The following is a 13,951-nucleotide window of genomic DNA, read 5'->3' on the forward strand; positions in this document are numbered from 1 at the left end:
TCAGCAGTGCACCAGATTTAAATCTGGCAGAATAGACAGGAACTGCATGATGCCTTTATGGCTGAGAATGAGGGTGTGTCCCACATCAAAACAACTTTTACCAAAAATAAAAAATAAAAAATCACTTTCAAAAGCAGGTAACAGGGTCAAAATTATCTGCTGGAGACAAAAGGTGGCTTTTGGAGCAGAAATTCATATCCAAGACAAAAAGCATTATTTGGTCTCAAGACACACATTCACAAAAGTAAATAAGGTTGCTTAATAGATGCTGCACACGTCCACCCTAGCGTGGAATGGCACACACCCTGTACGGGTGGGGCTGCAGCGTTCCCCCCAGAATGGGCTCTGTGTTGATCTCCGTCACCCCCTCAGGGAGCCGGAAGGTGAATGCCCGCAGCAGGTTGGCAAAGAAAATAAAGAGCTCGGTCCTTGCTAGATGCTCCCCCAAACACACGCGGTGCCCTGCAGAGGAAGAGGGGAAGGACAGTGACTAAATTACCCCAACCTCAGAAGCAATCCCAATCATCCTCACACGAAGCTAAGGTGTGTTTGCTGACTCCAGGATTTCTTTGGGAATTAATGCAATCAATGACACAAAATTTCAAGTAATTCTTCCTTTAAAGAATCCTGTCTGCAGCTATAGCTAACTGTGCAGCCCTTCTGCTCTGAGTTTCACTTCAATTACCTCAAAAACCTTATCTTCATTTGACTGACAACTTTAAAGGAATTCATTCAATCATGTAAACGAAGAATAAGGACTTGCTCTTCCAGGGAGATGTGGTGCTCCAGTTTTGTATGCAGAAAGCATCAGAACACTTGCCTGCAAACACTTCCCAAATGTATGTCTGGTGTTGACATGTAGGCCCCAAATCAATAACTATAATTATTAGCAGAGAACTTCCTTCCAAAAGTAGGGCAAGTGAGATGTATGTGTTTGTGAGGATATCTCTGGTTTTCCATGTTATTGTTTGTTCAGTACAACAAATGTTTATAGTTGGATTGGGAAGCACTACTGAAAATAATAATCTTGATTTTATCACTGTTTTCCACAAAGAGGTTTAAAATAAATACCCAGTAGATTTTGAATAGACATCTTCATTCTACAGTTCCAATCCAAACCATTTATGTTTGTGCTGTCAGTCCATTTACCTATTGAGAATGGTAAAAAGGCTTCTTGGCTCACAAAGTTTCCATCCTTATCCAAGAAATGACCGGGGTTGAACTGTTGAGGTGTTTCCCAGTGCTCGGGGTCATACAAAGATGAAGCAATATTTGGGAGAACGATGGTGCCCTGAAAGAAGAAGAACACAAGCTCAGCCCTGTCAATAATGCCCCAGCAGTCAGAACCAGCTGGGTGACACCAGTGCTGGTCCACTTCCAGTGTCGTACGCTGGTAGCTTCATTTCCCCAGTAGGAACTGTGAGGAATACGAAGTCTCTTTGTTTCAGAATATCAGCCCAAGCCCGACAGTGGAAGTGGCTGTGTCAGTAGAAACAAACACCTTTATTTGTACTAAACCCATTCCCACTTCTAACATTAGAAGTTTCCATTATTTAGTCTCTTTGATGAAAGTAATTGCAAACCTTCATGCTTTTCCCTGGATACTTTACAGGATTTCTGCAGGCAAAAATGTGGTCAGAAATCTTTCCATTGCACAATTCAATTGCAGTATCCCTCACTATCAGTCTCTAATGTTTGTGTTCATTATTTTGTAGAAACACTTGCTAAAATCCCCTCTTTCAAGCAGGGACATCTCTCACTACTGATAACCCAAGAGCTGCATCACTCAACTCAGTCTGGCAGGTGGTTTCTTGTCCTTGTTCCCACTCAGGCTATGGCCCAGAGGCATCCAACCCCACTGCTGTTGAGAGGAGGACCCTGGCACAAACAGATTTTAATCCACACCTTCTTGTACTGATGCAGGAAAGGTCTGTAGCAGCTGAGAAACTGTGTCCATACCTTTTGGAGGGGAAAGCCGAGCAATGTAGTGTTCCTCACACACACCCTGGGCATACCAACTGAGATAATATTGCTGAAGCGCTGAACCTCATGAACCACAGCATTGGTGTAGGGCAGTTCTCTCCGGTCCTCATAGCAGATTAACTGAGAAGGTCCCAGAACAGTATCCAGCTCCTTCTGCACTTTCTCTGTGGAGAAATGTTCACCATTTCAGATGGAAAAATGTATCAAGTATTTTCACTGATTCAATTTTCAAAGACATTTCCCATTTAGATCAAAAATATAAGTAACTTTTATAAATAAAATAAAAGTAGCAGAGTGTTCCAACAGCTTTAACGTATGGGAGCTCTACTACTGGGTCCCAAGCTATTTGAATGTAGACTAAGAAAACATATTTGTTGCTCAAAAATTTAAAACTCTTAAAGAGTTGTCTTACTAACACTTAAATGCAAGAGAACTGATTTGTCTTTGAGTTTTCTTTTCGGCTAGGTGCCTCAGTCACCTAGAGCCAGTTAGAACCACTAAGCTCAGAGGTCTCTGGAATTTAAGCCAGGTGAATCTGGGCCTTAAAAAGCTTGATCCCTATTAGAAGGAAATGGTTTTTATGTAGGACATCTGTTAAGTGAAGCAATGCCAACCAGAACAATGTCCAAATAGCTTGAAAGAAAATGGATCTACTTCTTGCCTTTTGATCAAGAATAGCATGATTTAAATTATTTATTGGGAGCATTAACAAAAGTACTCAGCTTGTTTTGTAAACGTCAAGAGAGGCAGCACACACACAATCAAAATGCCATAGAGTTTTAATAAATGATCCAGTCTTTTCCCAGGTCCTTTGAAGCAACACTGAGATGCAGGGACACAATTCTGCATTGATCAATTTGTGCTCAGTCACGTCAAGCCTGCTCAGTGACTGCCAGCAGTCCTTCACAACACTATGTTAGATAGACCCTGCCAACAGAGATTTAAGCACCTTACAAGACTTTAAAAGGTATATCCAGAAAGAGTTTTAAGCAAAGTAGATTTCCGTCTATGAAGAGGTAGCTTGCAAAATCAAGCATGACTGCTTGAGGATCCAGTGCAGTTTGAAGTGATTGGTCAGTATAAATATGCATCTCTGTCCCAGTAGCTCAGAGAGCAAGGAGAGCCCAGTTCAGTGATTAGGCAAGAGGCCAAACTTTTCCTTGTGGTATGCAATGGAACTGCAGAGTGTTGTACTGGGTGGCAACACAGGCAAAAATATGAATGGGTTCAAAAAGAAGCCACCAATTAAACAAGGACAGACATACAGATGTCAGTTCACTGTGAGCACCGAGATGCAAGGTATGACCCAAGAAGCCTGGCATGGATCATTCTGCACACACCCTGCTTTCCCAAGTATATGCAAAATGTAATATAATATTTGGATAAATAATGTTATTTAGGTGAGTCAATGCTTTCATAACCTTAATTACATTGTGTGATAATGAACATGCAATAACATGAGATTAAGTAGACTTCTTTGTCTGACAGCTACAAGTTGAGAAATTTTTTCTTATCTTCATCTCTTTCCTCCACTTAAAATCCTCTTCTTCCCTGCGTATTTGCACATATCCTGCTAATTAACAATGAGATTTCTGTTATCCAGCATCTGATAAGATGAAAGAACATTCTTTCTTTCATTTTCATTTAGTGCTCTATGAAACTGATTGATGGTTATTTATAAGCTAGATGTAAAAATAAACTTCTTAAATATACATAAACATAGCAGATGAGCTATCAAATTCCTCTCCTGACTGAAATAATTTCTGTTGCAAGAAACTCAAACACATCACAGAGTTAATTTAATCACAGATTAAACAGACACCCTGCTACCTTCGGATCAGAAATGGATTGATAGACAAATATAAAGTCAAAGTTGCCAATTGACCTTTAGGGGATTACCTTCACTACTTCTCCGACCTACAGAGCACAGTGAAGGGCAGGAATCCCTGTAGCCCCCATCGCTGATTCTCAGTCAGTACAAAGCAGAATTGAAGTTTCCGAAGAGTGACATCCTCACCATTACACATCAGTTTCTGATTCATTATTTTCAGCTATCAGACACGTTTACAGCTATCTAAGAGAGAAGGCAACTCAATTTCTTGAAGTACCATCAGCATCTCACCAATGGCTGCAGCAGTGGCCACTGTTCCTTCAAGGATTATGTGTGCAAACCCTCTGGCTTCCCAAACAGCGGCTCCAGTCCTCTTACTCCATTGACTACCCTATCACAACCTTCATTTACCCAAAAACTTCAACCTCTCTGTCTCAATCAGCCACAACCTCCTATACATATACATATGTATATATACATACTTCCCAAACTGCTAACTCTTTCTGGGAACAACCTTAAGGCTGTGACTGCTGTAAGAGCTTGTATGCAGATACTGTGGATCCACCAGCACAAAAATATGCCATTGGCTATATACTAGTATCTGGGAATAACCTCTGATCCGTGAAAATGTTATTACTTGGGTATTCTATTGCATCAGAAATATTTGTGACGTGCTTATCCACTCACCTTGGATGTCTGGATTTGCCACCATAAAGAGCAGGCCCCAGTTCAAAGTAGTGCTTGTTGTCTCTGATCCACCCAAGAAAAGGTCATTTATAGAATAAACCATGTTGTCTTCATTGTATGTAGACCTGAGTTCATCTCTGGACTGCAAATGGTAAGATAAAGTAGAGGTTTATACATGAAAGTTAGAAAAATCAGAATAGCTTTAAATGGGGTTTTATCACTGGTTCCAAGCTGTAGTGTGTTCTGCCTAAAGCACGAAACAGAGACTGATAAAGAATATTAGATGATTTTCAAGATGAAAAGCTAACATTTCACAAATGGACAAGGCATGTTTACTCCACTCTTAATCATGAAGCTAAATCACATACTCTCTACAGAAAAGGGTTGTTGGTTTAATTGTGCAACAGGCGGTACATTTAGAATGTTTCATATGTAAATGTTCCTCTGAAGCTGTGTACCAGCGTGTCAGTCTTCACTCCGTAAGTCATAATCCATAACTCAGTTTTTCTACCAAGCAATACAGTAACCAGGGTGGGTCAGAACACTGGGCTGTCCAAAGTCCTCAACCTGTGGTATTCAGGCTCCTTCTTCACGACAAGGCCACAATGACTCATGTACAGCTGCTCTGGGGTTATATAGTTTTCAGATCAAAGTGTGAGGACATGTATGTATATGTTGAAATCATGAAAAAACATTGTTATGGTTTGCAGGAATTCATCATCTGAATTTACAGAGGTTTTGCTCGGGGGTCTTGAACCTTTCTTTAGCCAGTGGAGCAATTGGAAAATGGGAAGGACATTTTTCCCCTGTTGTAATAACGCCTAATCTTTTTATAGTGCCCACACGTAACTATTACAGACAGTTCCATTTTTTTAATAATCAAACTTGGATGATTTCCACTCAACAGAGACCCAGAACAGCTCACTGAAACAATTTCTGGTCCACTGATATTCAAGTCTCATAAATCTTAGAACAGTAGTGAAAAGCTTTAGAAACAACTAAACGTTTTGGAAGACCAGATGTGTTAATATTGTGCCAGCATCAAAAAATTTAAAACAAGAGGATCCAAGGAACTAGAAGCCAGTTAGGCTGACATCTACTCTGGACATAAAAATGCAGCAGCTGATATGGGAATCAATTAATAAAGAATTACCAGCTAGAAATACAGATAAGTATGCATAAGAAACATGCTAAAAGACTAAAGAGCAGCCGCTCCAGAGCAGCAGCCACTGCCCATGTCTGCAGGGGCTGTAAGAATAGATACCCTCCACCCTGGATGTCTCGTCAAGCTCTCTGAGCCACTCTTGCCTTGTAACCCCAATAACATCTTATTTCCCACAAAATTTCAGCTTATTCCGCATGAACATACTATCAGACAGAAAAAATACTTACTTTTTCAATGTGAGCCAGGTAAAAGTCAATGAAATCCTGCATTTCCTCTGGTATCCCATGCTCCGTGTGCATTCTGATCTCTCTCCTTGTAAAATTGCTCAGGACATCATAGCAAGACAACGCCTTCTTATGAGGACCGGGAAGACGGGACATTAACCAGGGGAAGATTTCATACAGCTGCAAGAGTGACACACAAAGAGGTACCACAAAGTCCCTATTGCTAGAAAATGCAGTTTAGGCCTACTAGAAAGAGAGGGTAATATTCATGTTAGCATATGTTAGTGGCATCATTAGTAAAATATTCTGACAAAGACTATGCTCATGTTTTCAAGTTGTGAAACAGTACACTACATAATTTCTAGAGGTAAGACTCAGAGTTCCACAGGCTTTCAGCTCAATCACAAGCCAAATTAGAATTATTATAATGTACTGTATTAATTTCTTCAATTATTCAATTCATGTATTCAAAGAACTGTTATCAGACATTTAAAAAGGGAGATCCTGCCCTCCAGTGGAGAATACCAGGGAGGAAGAAAAGCAAAGCCGTTGCAAACTGTCTGCGCCGGGCTGTGTCAAACCAGCTGATACAACCCAAAGCAATGGCTGATGCACAACCTCAGTTATCCCTCAAAACTTGAAATATTTGAAACCTAGAAAAGCTGAGAAGCAGCTTTCTGACATTTTTGCATGCCCTCCTCTAGAAAAGAAGGGGTTAGCTGACACAATCAGATTAATTTTTCACTTCTCTCTTAGTGTTTGGGAAAATACGGCCTACAAATAGGTGCTTTCTACCTATTCTGAGAGCTACAAAGTTCATTATTTATGCCTGGATGATTTGTAGACATTGTTCTTCTATCTGCAGCGTATTTTCTCTTAGAAGTTCTTTTCATGCTTGAAACACAATCTGATGGTTTATTTACCAGCAGAGGATCTATCCTTTCTCAATTCTCATTTTGCGGAGCTCTTCTCATACTCTGCTCATTATACAACAGAACACACGTTGTCAGGTGTTGGCTGGAGTCTGGCTGAATCAGACGATACTTCTATCGTTTTGGAAAATCAGTTCTTATTGTCAGGCATCCAATTATCAACTAATCGTTGCTTTATCACAGAAAGGTCATAGCCCCGCCCTTGGTAAATTCACATAGAACTTCATATGCTTTTTTGTTTTGTTCCACGTCTGGTATTTTTTTCCTTTCAAAATCTGTTCAGAAACCTTACATACAACTGTGGTCTGACTAATCACACATGGTTGTTCGGATTATGTGCGTTCCTGCTCTCAAATGCATGCACTTTCTGACTCCTATGGCACCCTAACTGTAAGTGGAACTTGGCTGTCACCCTTCACAACAGGAACTGACCACATCCACCTTCCGGGCTTCCAGTCCTGCCAGAACTCCTCCTCCCTTTCTGGAGAGGCCCAGTCCACAACGTTCCCCTATTCAGTGCCTGGCAGCATGAAATTCAGTCAAGAAATGGGGATGTGGACACAGCAATGTCCACTTTTTACATAACACTGAGTACTCTTTATAGCCAGAAAGATTTCAACCCTCCCCCTGGAATGGTTTGAACCCCTGTTCTTATTTTCCAGGACAGCAGCTTATTCACTGGACTAAAGCAAAGCTAGGATAGGAAGGAGAGAAGAAGAGGTATATTCTCTGTCCCAGAAGCAGGTCTCGCCTGCCACCACTACAGACAACTTATAGGTCCAGAGCTAGGTTACCAAAAAGGGAACCTGATCATAACTCTGTGAGAAGAATGCACCATGGGATGGGGCCAGAAATCTCTGTATTAAAGGGATTGCTTATGTGTTTTACATTAAGAAGCTACTGCACAAGATCTATGGGACAATTTTAGAAGCTGAATCAGAACTCCCGGGCAACTTTGAATGTACTTCTGCTCAAAGCAGCCCTCTTCTAGTGTCAGAGAAGTCTTTGGCTCTCAGAAGAGCGCTGTTTGTTTTGATTGCCATGCTTATGGTTGTATTTGCTGCCTGCAGTTAGAGCTGCTCCTCACTCAGGGCGAAGGACTGGAATTTCTCTGGGAAATCTTTGTCTTCATTTCTTACAGAGAAAACGGAGATACATAGCCACAGGCAAAACACTTAGGGGTTTGAATCATTCTTCTCTCTGTTGACTGTATATAAAACAGTGTCTAAACTTGGCATGTGAATCACACTTTTAGACCTGACACTTAGTATTTAACAATCATCATGCCCAAAGCAGGAATCTGTTGTGCATGGAGGTTGAGAAACCGAGTATCAAACATGACACAGGAGCGGTCCATCATCAGCTTGTGCCTTGCTGCAAAGGAGAAAACGACCTCATCACAGCACTCAAATATAGGACAATGAACACGAATGACCAAGGCTGGTATGGAGAGCGTTACCATCACACTTTTATATATTGCACTGCCCAGCAAAGCTGCGTGGAACATCACTCACCCACTCAAAAACTTTTGCCTAACAGCTACCTGCATTTCTCACTTTGTCTTATTCAGAAAAAAAGACAGCAGATCATTTACTTACGTGATGAATAAAGCTGCCTGCAAATTTGAATAGATACTCTGTGGCTCTAATCAGTTCATGGAAGGATTCATCCTCTCTGGAGAAGCGATGTCCAAAAACAACAGCACAAATTACATTGGAGACAGAATGAACAAGGGAGAAAGAAGGATCCAGGGGTTTCCCTGCAACCATAGTAATAAATGTGACCATTAATGTCTCCTGTCTGAAATAACAGAATATTACAGGTTACCCAGAAAACTTGCAAGAGAGCATTGCACTTCACAGAGAAACAGCAATCTTCTTCCAGAACTGTAGTATCCAAGTGATTTTTCACAACCATGATGCAATCTCATAATCCCAGGAACTCATGGTACCATAAAGAAATGCCAGATGTGTAAAACATTTTGTAATATGGTAGAGCAAACTTAGAGAAATATTCTATGCAAATTCACTGCCCGACAAATTCAAAATAGGCCTCAAGCACGGTAATGACTGAGAGCACTGTGGTCAGAGGGAATCTGAGGGGAGAACCATAATAAGAGAGGTGGCCTCATTCAGCAAGGACATAAATACATACAGTATTATACATAGTATTACAGTTTGTCTGACTTTGCTAGAGATGTAGAACCTCCAGTAAGATAAAATGTCATAAAGTTCTTTCAATCGTGTCAACAATATAGTGACTAATTTTAAAGAAACTATTTGAAAACATAGTCCTAAGAAAACTATTTCGTGACTCCACTTTTACTGTAAGCAACTGTATTTGTGTATGTGTCAACACAACTGTCCAACACCAGTTGGACACAATTCTGATTGGCAACTTATTGGTCTGGCCTTTTTTTCCACCACATATTGTCACCTCTCAATCTCTCCTAGTTCCTAAACCATGGGATTTTGAGCTCCCTTTAATTACTTGTACCTGATCCAGTGCTAGCCACAGCATGTCCTGATGTACAGTGCCTTTGCATAATGATGGGTACTGGGAAATCCAACTGACACGCTCCTAACTGAGAGGGGTTGGGAGGGCTGGGACTGTTTAGTCTGGAGAAGAGAAGACTCAGGGAAGTATCTGTGATATAAATAATAAATAAGCTCCAGTTTTGCTTCCCAATTTTAGTAGTTTTATAAACAACTTTGAATGAGAATAGCTTCCCACTGGGTGTGAAAACACAGGACTGGGATCTTTGCATTTTCAATCTGTTCCACATAGACACTGTAAGATCCTGCATGCTCCCTTGTGGAACAAAAGCTGCCCTGAATTTCAGAGCAGGACAGAGAAGTTAGTGCACTAAAGACCTCAGACTAATGACAAAAACGAGACAGTATTTATTGCTGTACCTTTCATACTTGCAAAGAAGTCCACCAGGTAGCGGGCCTCTTCTTGGACTCGGTGCTCCAGGCCTCTTTTCCCCAGACCAAGGCTGCGCAGGGTCCTCAGTGCAAACCTTCTCTGCTGCTTCCAGGTGTGACCAGTTGCCAACATAATCCCTGCATCCATTCAAGGAAGAGCTTTTTATCATGCTAATGTTGATTACAGACAAAGACTACATTACAAGATTTACCAAACCACAGAATGACAAAAGTGTTGCGTTTCCAATGAACACAAAGACACAAGGGAACAGCTGTGGCATGTAAGCACATGGGCAGGGCTAAAACAGACAAACTCAACTAGTGAGAAGACTTGCAGGGTTAATCTTGAACCAAGAAAACCAGTTATCTCAGCGTTTGACAGCTGCTTCTCTAGATGCTGAGGTGCTTGCCTCCCACTCTTCTGTGCTTGGAGCTCGCCTGAGCAGGGTAATGATTCTCATGAAGGGAAAAGGGGAAAGTTCTGACTGTCCATAGTCAGGAAGAAAAGTTCCTGTCCACAGGGCAGGAAAGTTCAGTACTTAGGCTTTGTGACAAAGGAGAAATAAACATCATATAATAAAAGGGTCTTTAATGTAGAATGAGAATCACCAATGACTGAAACAAATTCAAATTACAGATATTTAAGGAATTTGGTTTCCTTACAAAAAGTTGAGGTCCCAAATAAAATAAAGGTTTTTTCATAATCCATGTGTTCATGGAAATCAGGAGTTTGGGAATTTCAACATACCACTGCCTCATCTCATCATCTCTGAATCTGCTCCAGTGAATACTTCACACAAAGTATTATGGATCTTTTCTTTTGCGGGTCTTTTCCTCCTACCACTATCCAAAGGCTATTTCACTCCTTCCTCCCTCACAGTTCACCTGGCGGTCACTCCTCATAGACAACCCTGCTGCTGTGGTCCTTTGGAAGGGGTTACAAGCTACAGAAGAGCTGCAATTTGTCAAGACGATGTTTCTGTGCAATATTTATGGCAAGAAAACCTCACCTTTTCCTTTGGCCATTGCTCTGAAGAATGGAGACACGAGTCTCCCAGAAACATCTTCAGGGTGTGTGGTCATGCCATCCTTCACTGCTTGACACCCATTTAGTACAACCACCGGGGCCCATCCAAACCATAAGGTGAAGATGTTGCCATGAATTTTTGCCAGCTATAGATGGGAGAGAAGCCAGGAAAGCACAGATTAAATCTCACACACTGCAAACAAAGCAAGGATGAACCTGTTTTCACACTGATTACAGGACCAGCCCTAAGGTGGAAGGATGTTCTTCATCTTTCCCGTAAGATTACAAATTACCTGTAAGAAAGCATGAACGCCTTTTTCAGCATTTACTGTGGGAAACAACTGAGTATTCCAGCTTTTCAGAGCCACAGATATACACCAAGGAACATCAGGTAGCTTTTATTACCATATATAAGCCAAGGCTCAGTTCACATGTGATAAAGGGTATTGTCTATGAATGAATTTATTTCAAATAAAATAGAGTAAAAGCAGAGACTGGACCAGTTACGGTTTTCTTTCTCCCCATCCATCTGCATATTTAGGTACTGGAACTTGAGTAAGAACCTTCTGTCTAGCAGGTCCTTACTTCCTGCCTGAACCTGCTGTTTGGACAGAGTAACTAGCACGCCCCATCCAAACTGCAGTGACAGAAGCCACTGGAGTTGTGCACTGAGAATCCTGAACACACCGCTAGAACTAGCAGAATGGAACAGAGGTGGCTGTGTGCAGAAGCAGTCCTCAAAACAACAACTGTCAAAAGGTTTATGGTTTTTTTTTTAGATCCTGTCAATACAAAGCAGCATACACACACATAGTGCATCGTAAGTATCTATTTACTGCTCAAGCTAGGGAGTGCCAGTGCTCAGAAAGTTCAAAATCCATGCTGTGAAAGTAATTTTTTAAAAACAGTATTTCTTTTCTCTAACTGCAAATCTGATATATTAGCCCTAAAGGTATTTAATCCTAAATTATATCCATTTTCAAATGAAGGAGATCAAGTTTCACATGAATTTGTCAAATTCAGTGCTAAAAGGTGATGGCATTAAGCATCAGAATGGTTTTCACACATTCAGAACCTCCAATACCAGTTTTCTTAGCATGTCAAACTACTTCATGCTGCAATAACTTTTTCTTATTTTACCAACCAAACCATCAGTCCTGAACCAAACCAAGCACAGTATCACAGTGGCCAGTTACCAGTTACACAGTTACACTATGTTACCAATGTAGCACCGGGAGAGGATGTTTTCATACAGCAAACAATGAGAGAAATGGGAAATTACAAAGACTTTTAAACAATTAGGAGCATCTGAAAATAAATACCTGCATGAGGACATCACGATTAACCTGAAAGTTCAGCTGTATCAAGGTCCCAAAAATTGGGAGAGGGATTGGTCCGGGAGGAAGCTGTCTCCGTACTTGTTGCAACTTTAAAAACTGCGTGATTAGAAGAAGCAGAGCCAAGGCTATAAGAACTTGACTTATTGAAAACATTTTAACAGCTGCTTCTGGTAGCTTCTCTTTATTGAAAATAGTCCATTGAAGCTATTAAGGCTGGTTGCTCAACCAGTTTTTTCACAAGAGTTTAAATTTCATATAATAACTATTCCCCGCCCCTAACCCTCCCTCTTTGTTATCAGCCACTCCCTTTCTGTCCCACTCATTACATTCTCATGCTCAAGCATATTTAACAGATGCATACCCCGTTCCTTCCTCTCATTCAGGTTATATTTATCAAATATGTATCCAAGGATTTGTAGGAACAGTGTCTTAAAATCCGCACATAAATTCTCCATCCCATTTTCTGAAACAATTGTGGCTGATATGTGCTTCTACAAATAATACATGAATGCTTTTAGAAAAGCAATAGCCATACATACAAATTAAGCATGCAAATGTAAGTGGATATTAAATCTTGGAGATTTTCAGATGTTTTGTAGATATTCCATATATACATATGTCCAGTAATGGCAAGGCTGATAAAAGTTAAAAGCCCATATTTATCTTAAGGTACATATACAAATATCTAATGCTTAATACAAAAAGCAAAATTTGTTAGGCTTTCAAATTTAATTGAAAACATAAGTGGTTTAATATGTAACCTCACTTCTTTTTTTTCTCTAACCTACCTGCAATAGTCAACTTCGACAAGGGTTTTGCCTGCTTCTGAATTTCCCCTTCCAATCTTGACATAAAGGTGGACACCCTAAACGATATTGAAAGCTTGCCACATAAATGAAGCATATGCATATAGAAAGTACATCTATTATGAAACACGTGGATTTAAAAAAACCAACAACAAACCAAAACAAAAACCATGGGAAAAAACCTACTAGGAATCTTGATCTACAACCACAACTAAGGGCCCCAGCAAGAATTAGTCATGACACGCATGTGCCATCCTTGGTAATTTGGGAATAAATGCAGTCTCTAGCCAAGGCTCTTTGCCAAGCCTCAACAAAATGCAGGAAGTACAAACCTGGCATCAGGGGAGTTTACACACCTGCAGTCAGACCTCAAAAACCATGTGAGAGGGATTCTGGGCACCAGATACCAATGACAGTTATAGCTCTGTATCACAGACCTAGATTGAGATGCCAATGGCTAAATGTTCCCCTCTGAATAACACCCATCCTCTGAAAGCAAAATGCCCATAAAAGAAATGCGCTTTCACTAATCTTCTGAAAACCTGCCAAGAGGACTTGTGCATCAGCTTGCTTCTTTCAAGTGCCCTGTCCTTGGGACAGAAATTGTTTCACAGGATTTGTGGCTCTGGGACATGAAATACACTTACCCAGAAAGAACAGCCTGGAGTTTGCTGGCCCAGAGTTTCCAGCCCTCCACTTCAGTTGGGCTTCAGCCACTGCACTTCTTTACTGGTAAAGCACAACTGATTAATGTGTGTTAACCACGAAAGGGCCACTTCTATGAAAGCTTTGTCTGTTTACAATAAGAAAGCTTATTTTTCAAGGCACTAATTTGTAATTTAGCTCTCCACCATAACAGGAAAAAAATTCTCTTTAAAAATAAATTCTGATTAGTGGTTTTATCTGCTCTATATCCAGTGTAACTATACAAAATTTACTTAAAATTCACCAATTGATCCAAATTTTTCAGTTGGCATCAATAGAGTACTCTCCCTGGCCTTTTAGATATTCAAAGATTTTCCACTTAAA

The 13,951-nt window shown here is 40.6% G+C and overlaps 1 protein-coding gene across 1 annotated transcript; it reads right to left on the minus strand.

Moving 5' to 3' along the window:
* Positions 1-283: 283 nt before the first annotated feature.
* LOC104544260 (cytochrome P450 2J6-like) lies at positions 284-12,269 on the minus strand. The gene is made up of 9 exons (XM_010189081.1): positions 12,099-12,269; positions 10,760-10,922; positions 9,738-9,887; positions 8,421-8,581; positions 5,894-6,070; positions 4,502-4,643; positions 1,960-2,147; positions 1,150-1,291; positions 284-462 (listed from the first exon to the last, which is right to left on the minus strand). Exons 1-9 carry the CDS (start codon positions 12,267-12,269, stop codon positions 284-286), a joined length of 1,473 nt encoding a protein of 490 aa, XP_010187383.1.
* Positions 12,270-13,951: the final 1,682 nt, after the last annotated feature.

This window comes from Mesitornis unicolor, unplaced genomic scaffold, assembly GCF_000695765.1.
Source record: "Mesitornis unicolor isolate BGI_N332 unplaced genomic scaffold, ASM69576v1 scaffold487, whole genome shotgun sequence".
Taxonomy (NCBI): Eukaryota; Metazoa; Chordata; class Aves; order Mesitornithiformes; family Mesitornithidae; genus Mesitornis; species Mesitornis unicolor.

Excerpts from the sequence above, each read along its gene's own strand:
- LOC104544260 (XM_010189081.1), bottom strand. The coding sequence starts at position 12,269 with ATGTTTTCAATAAGTCAAGTTCTTATAGCCTTGGCTCTGCTTCTTCTA. Across the intron at positions 9,888-10,759 it reads AGCAATGGCCAAAGGAAAAG|GGATTATGTTGGCAACTGGT; the intron begins GTGAGGTTTTCT and ends GAATGGATGCAG. Across the intron at positions 8,582-9,737 it reads CTTCTTTGCAAGTATGAAAG|GGAAACCCCTGGATCCTTCT; the intron begins GTACAGCAATAA and ends CTATGGTTGCAG.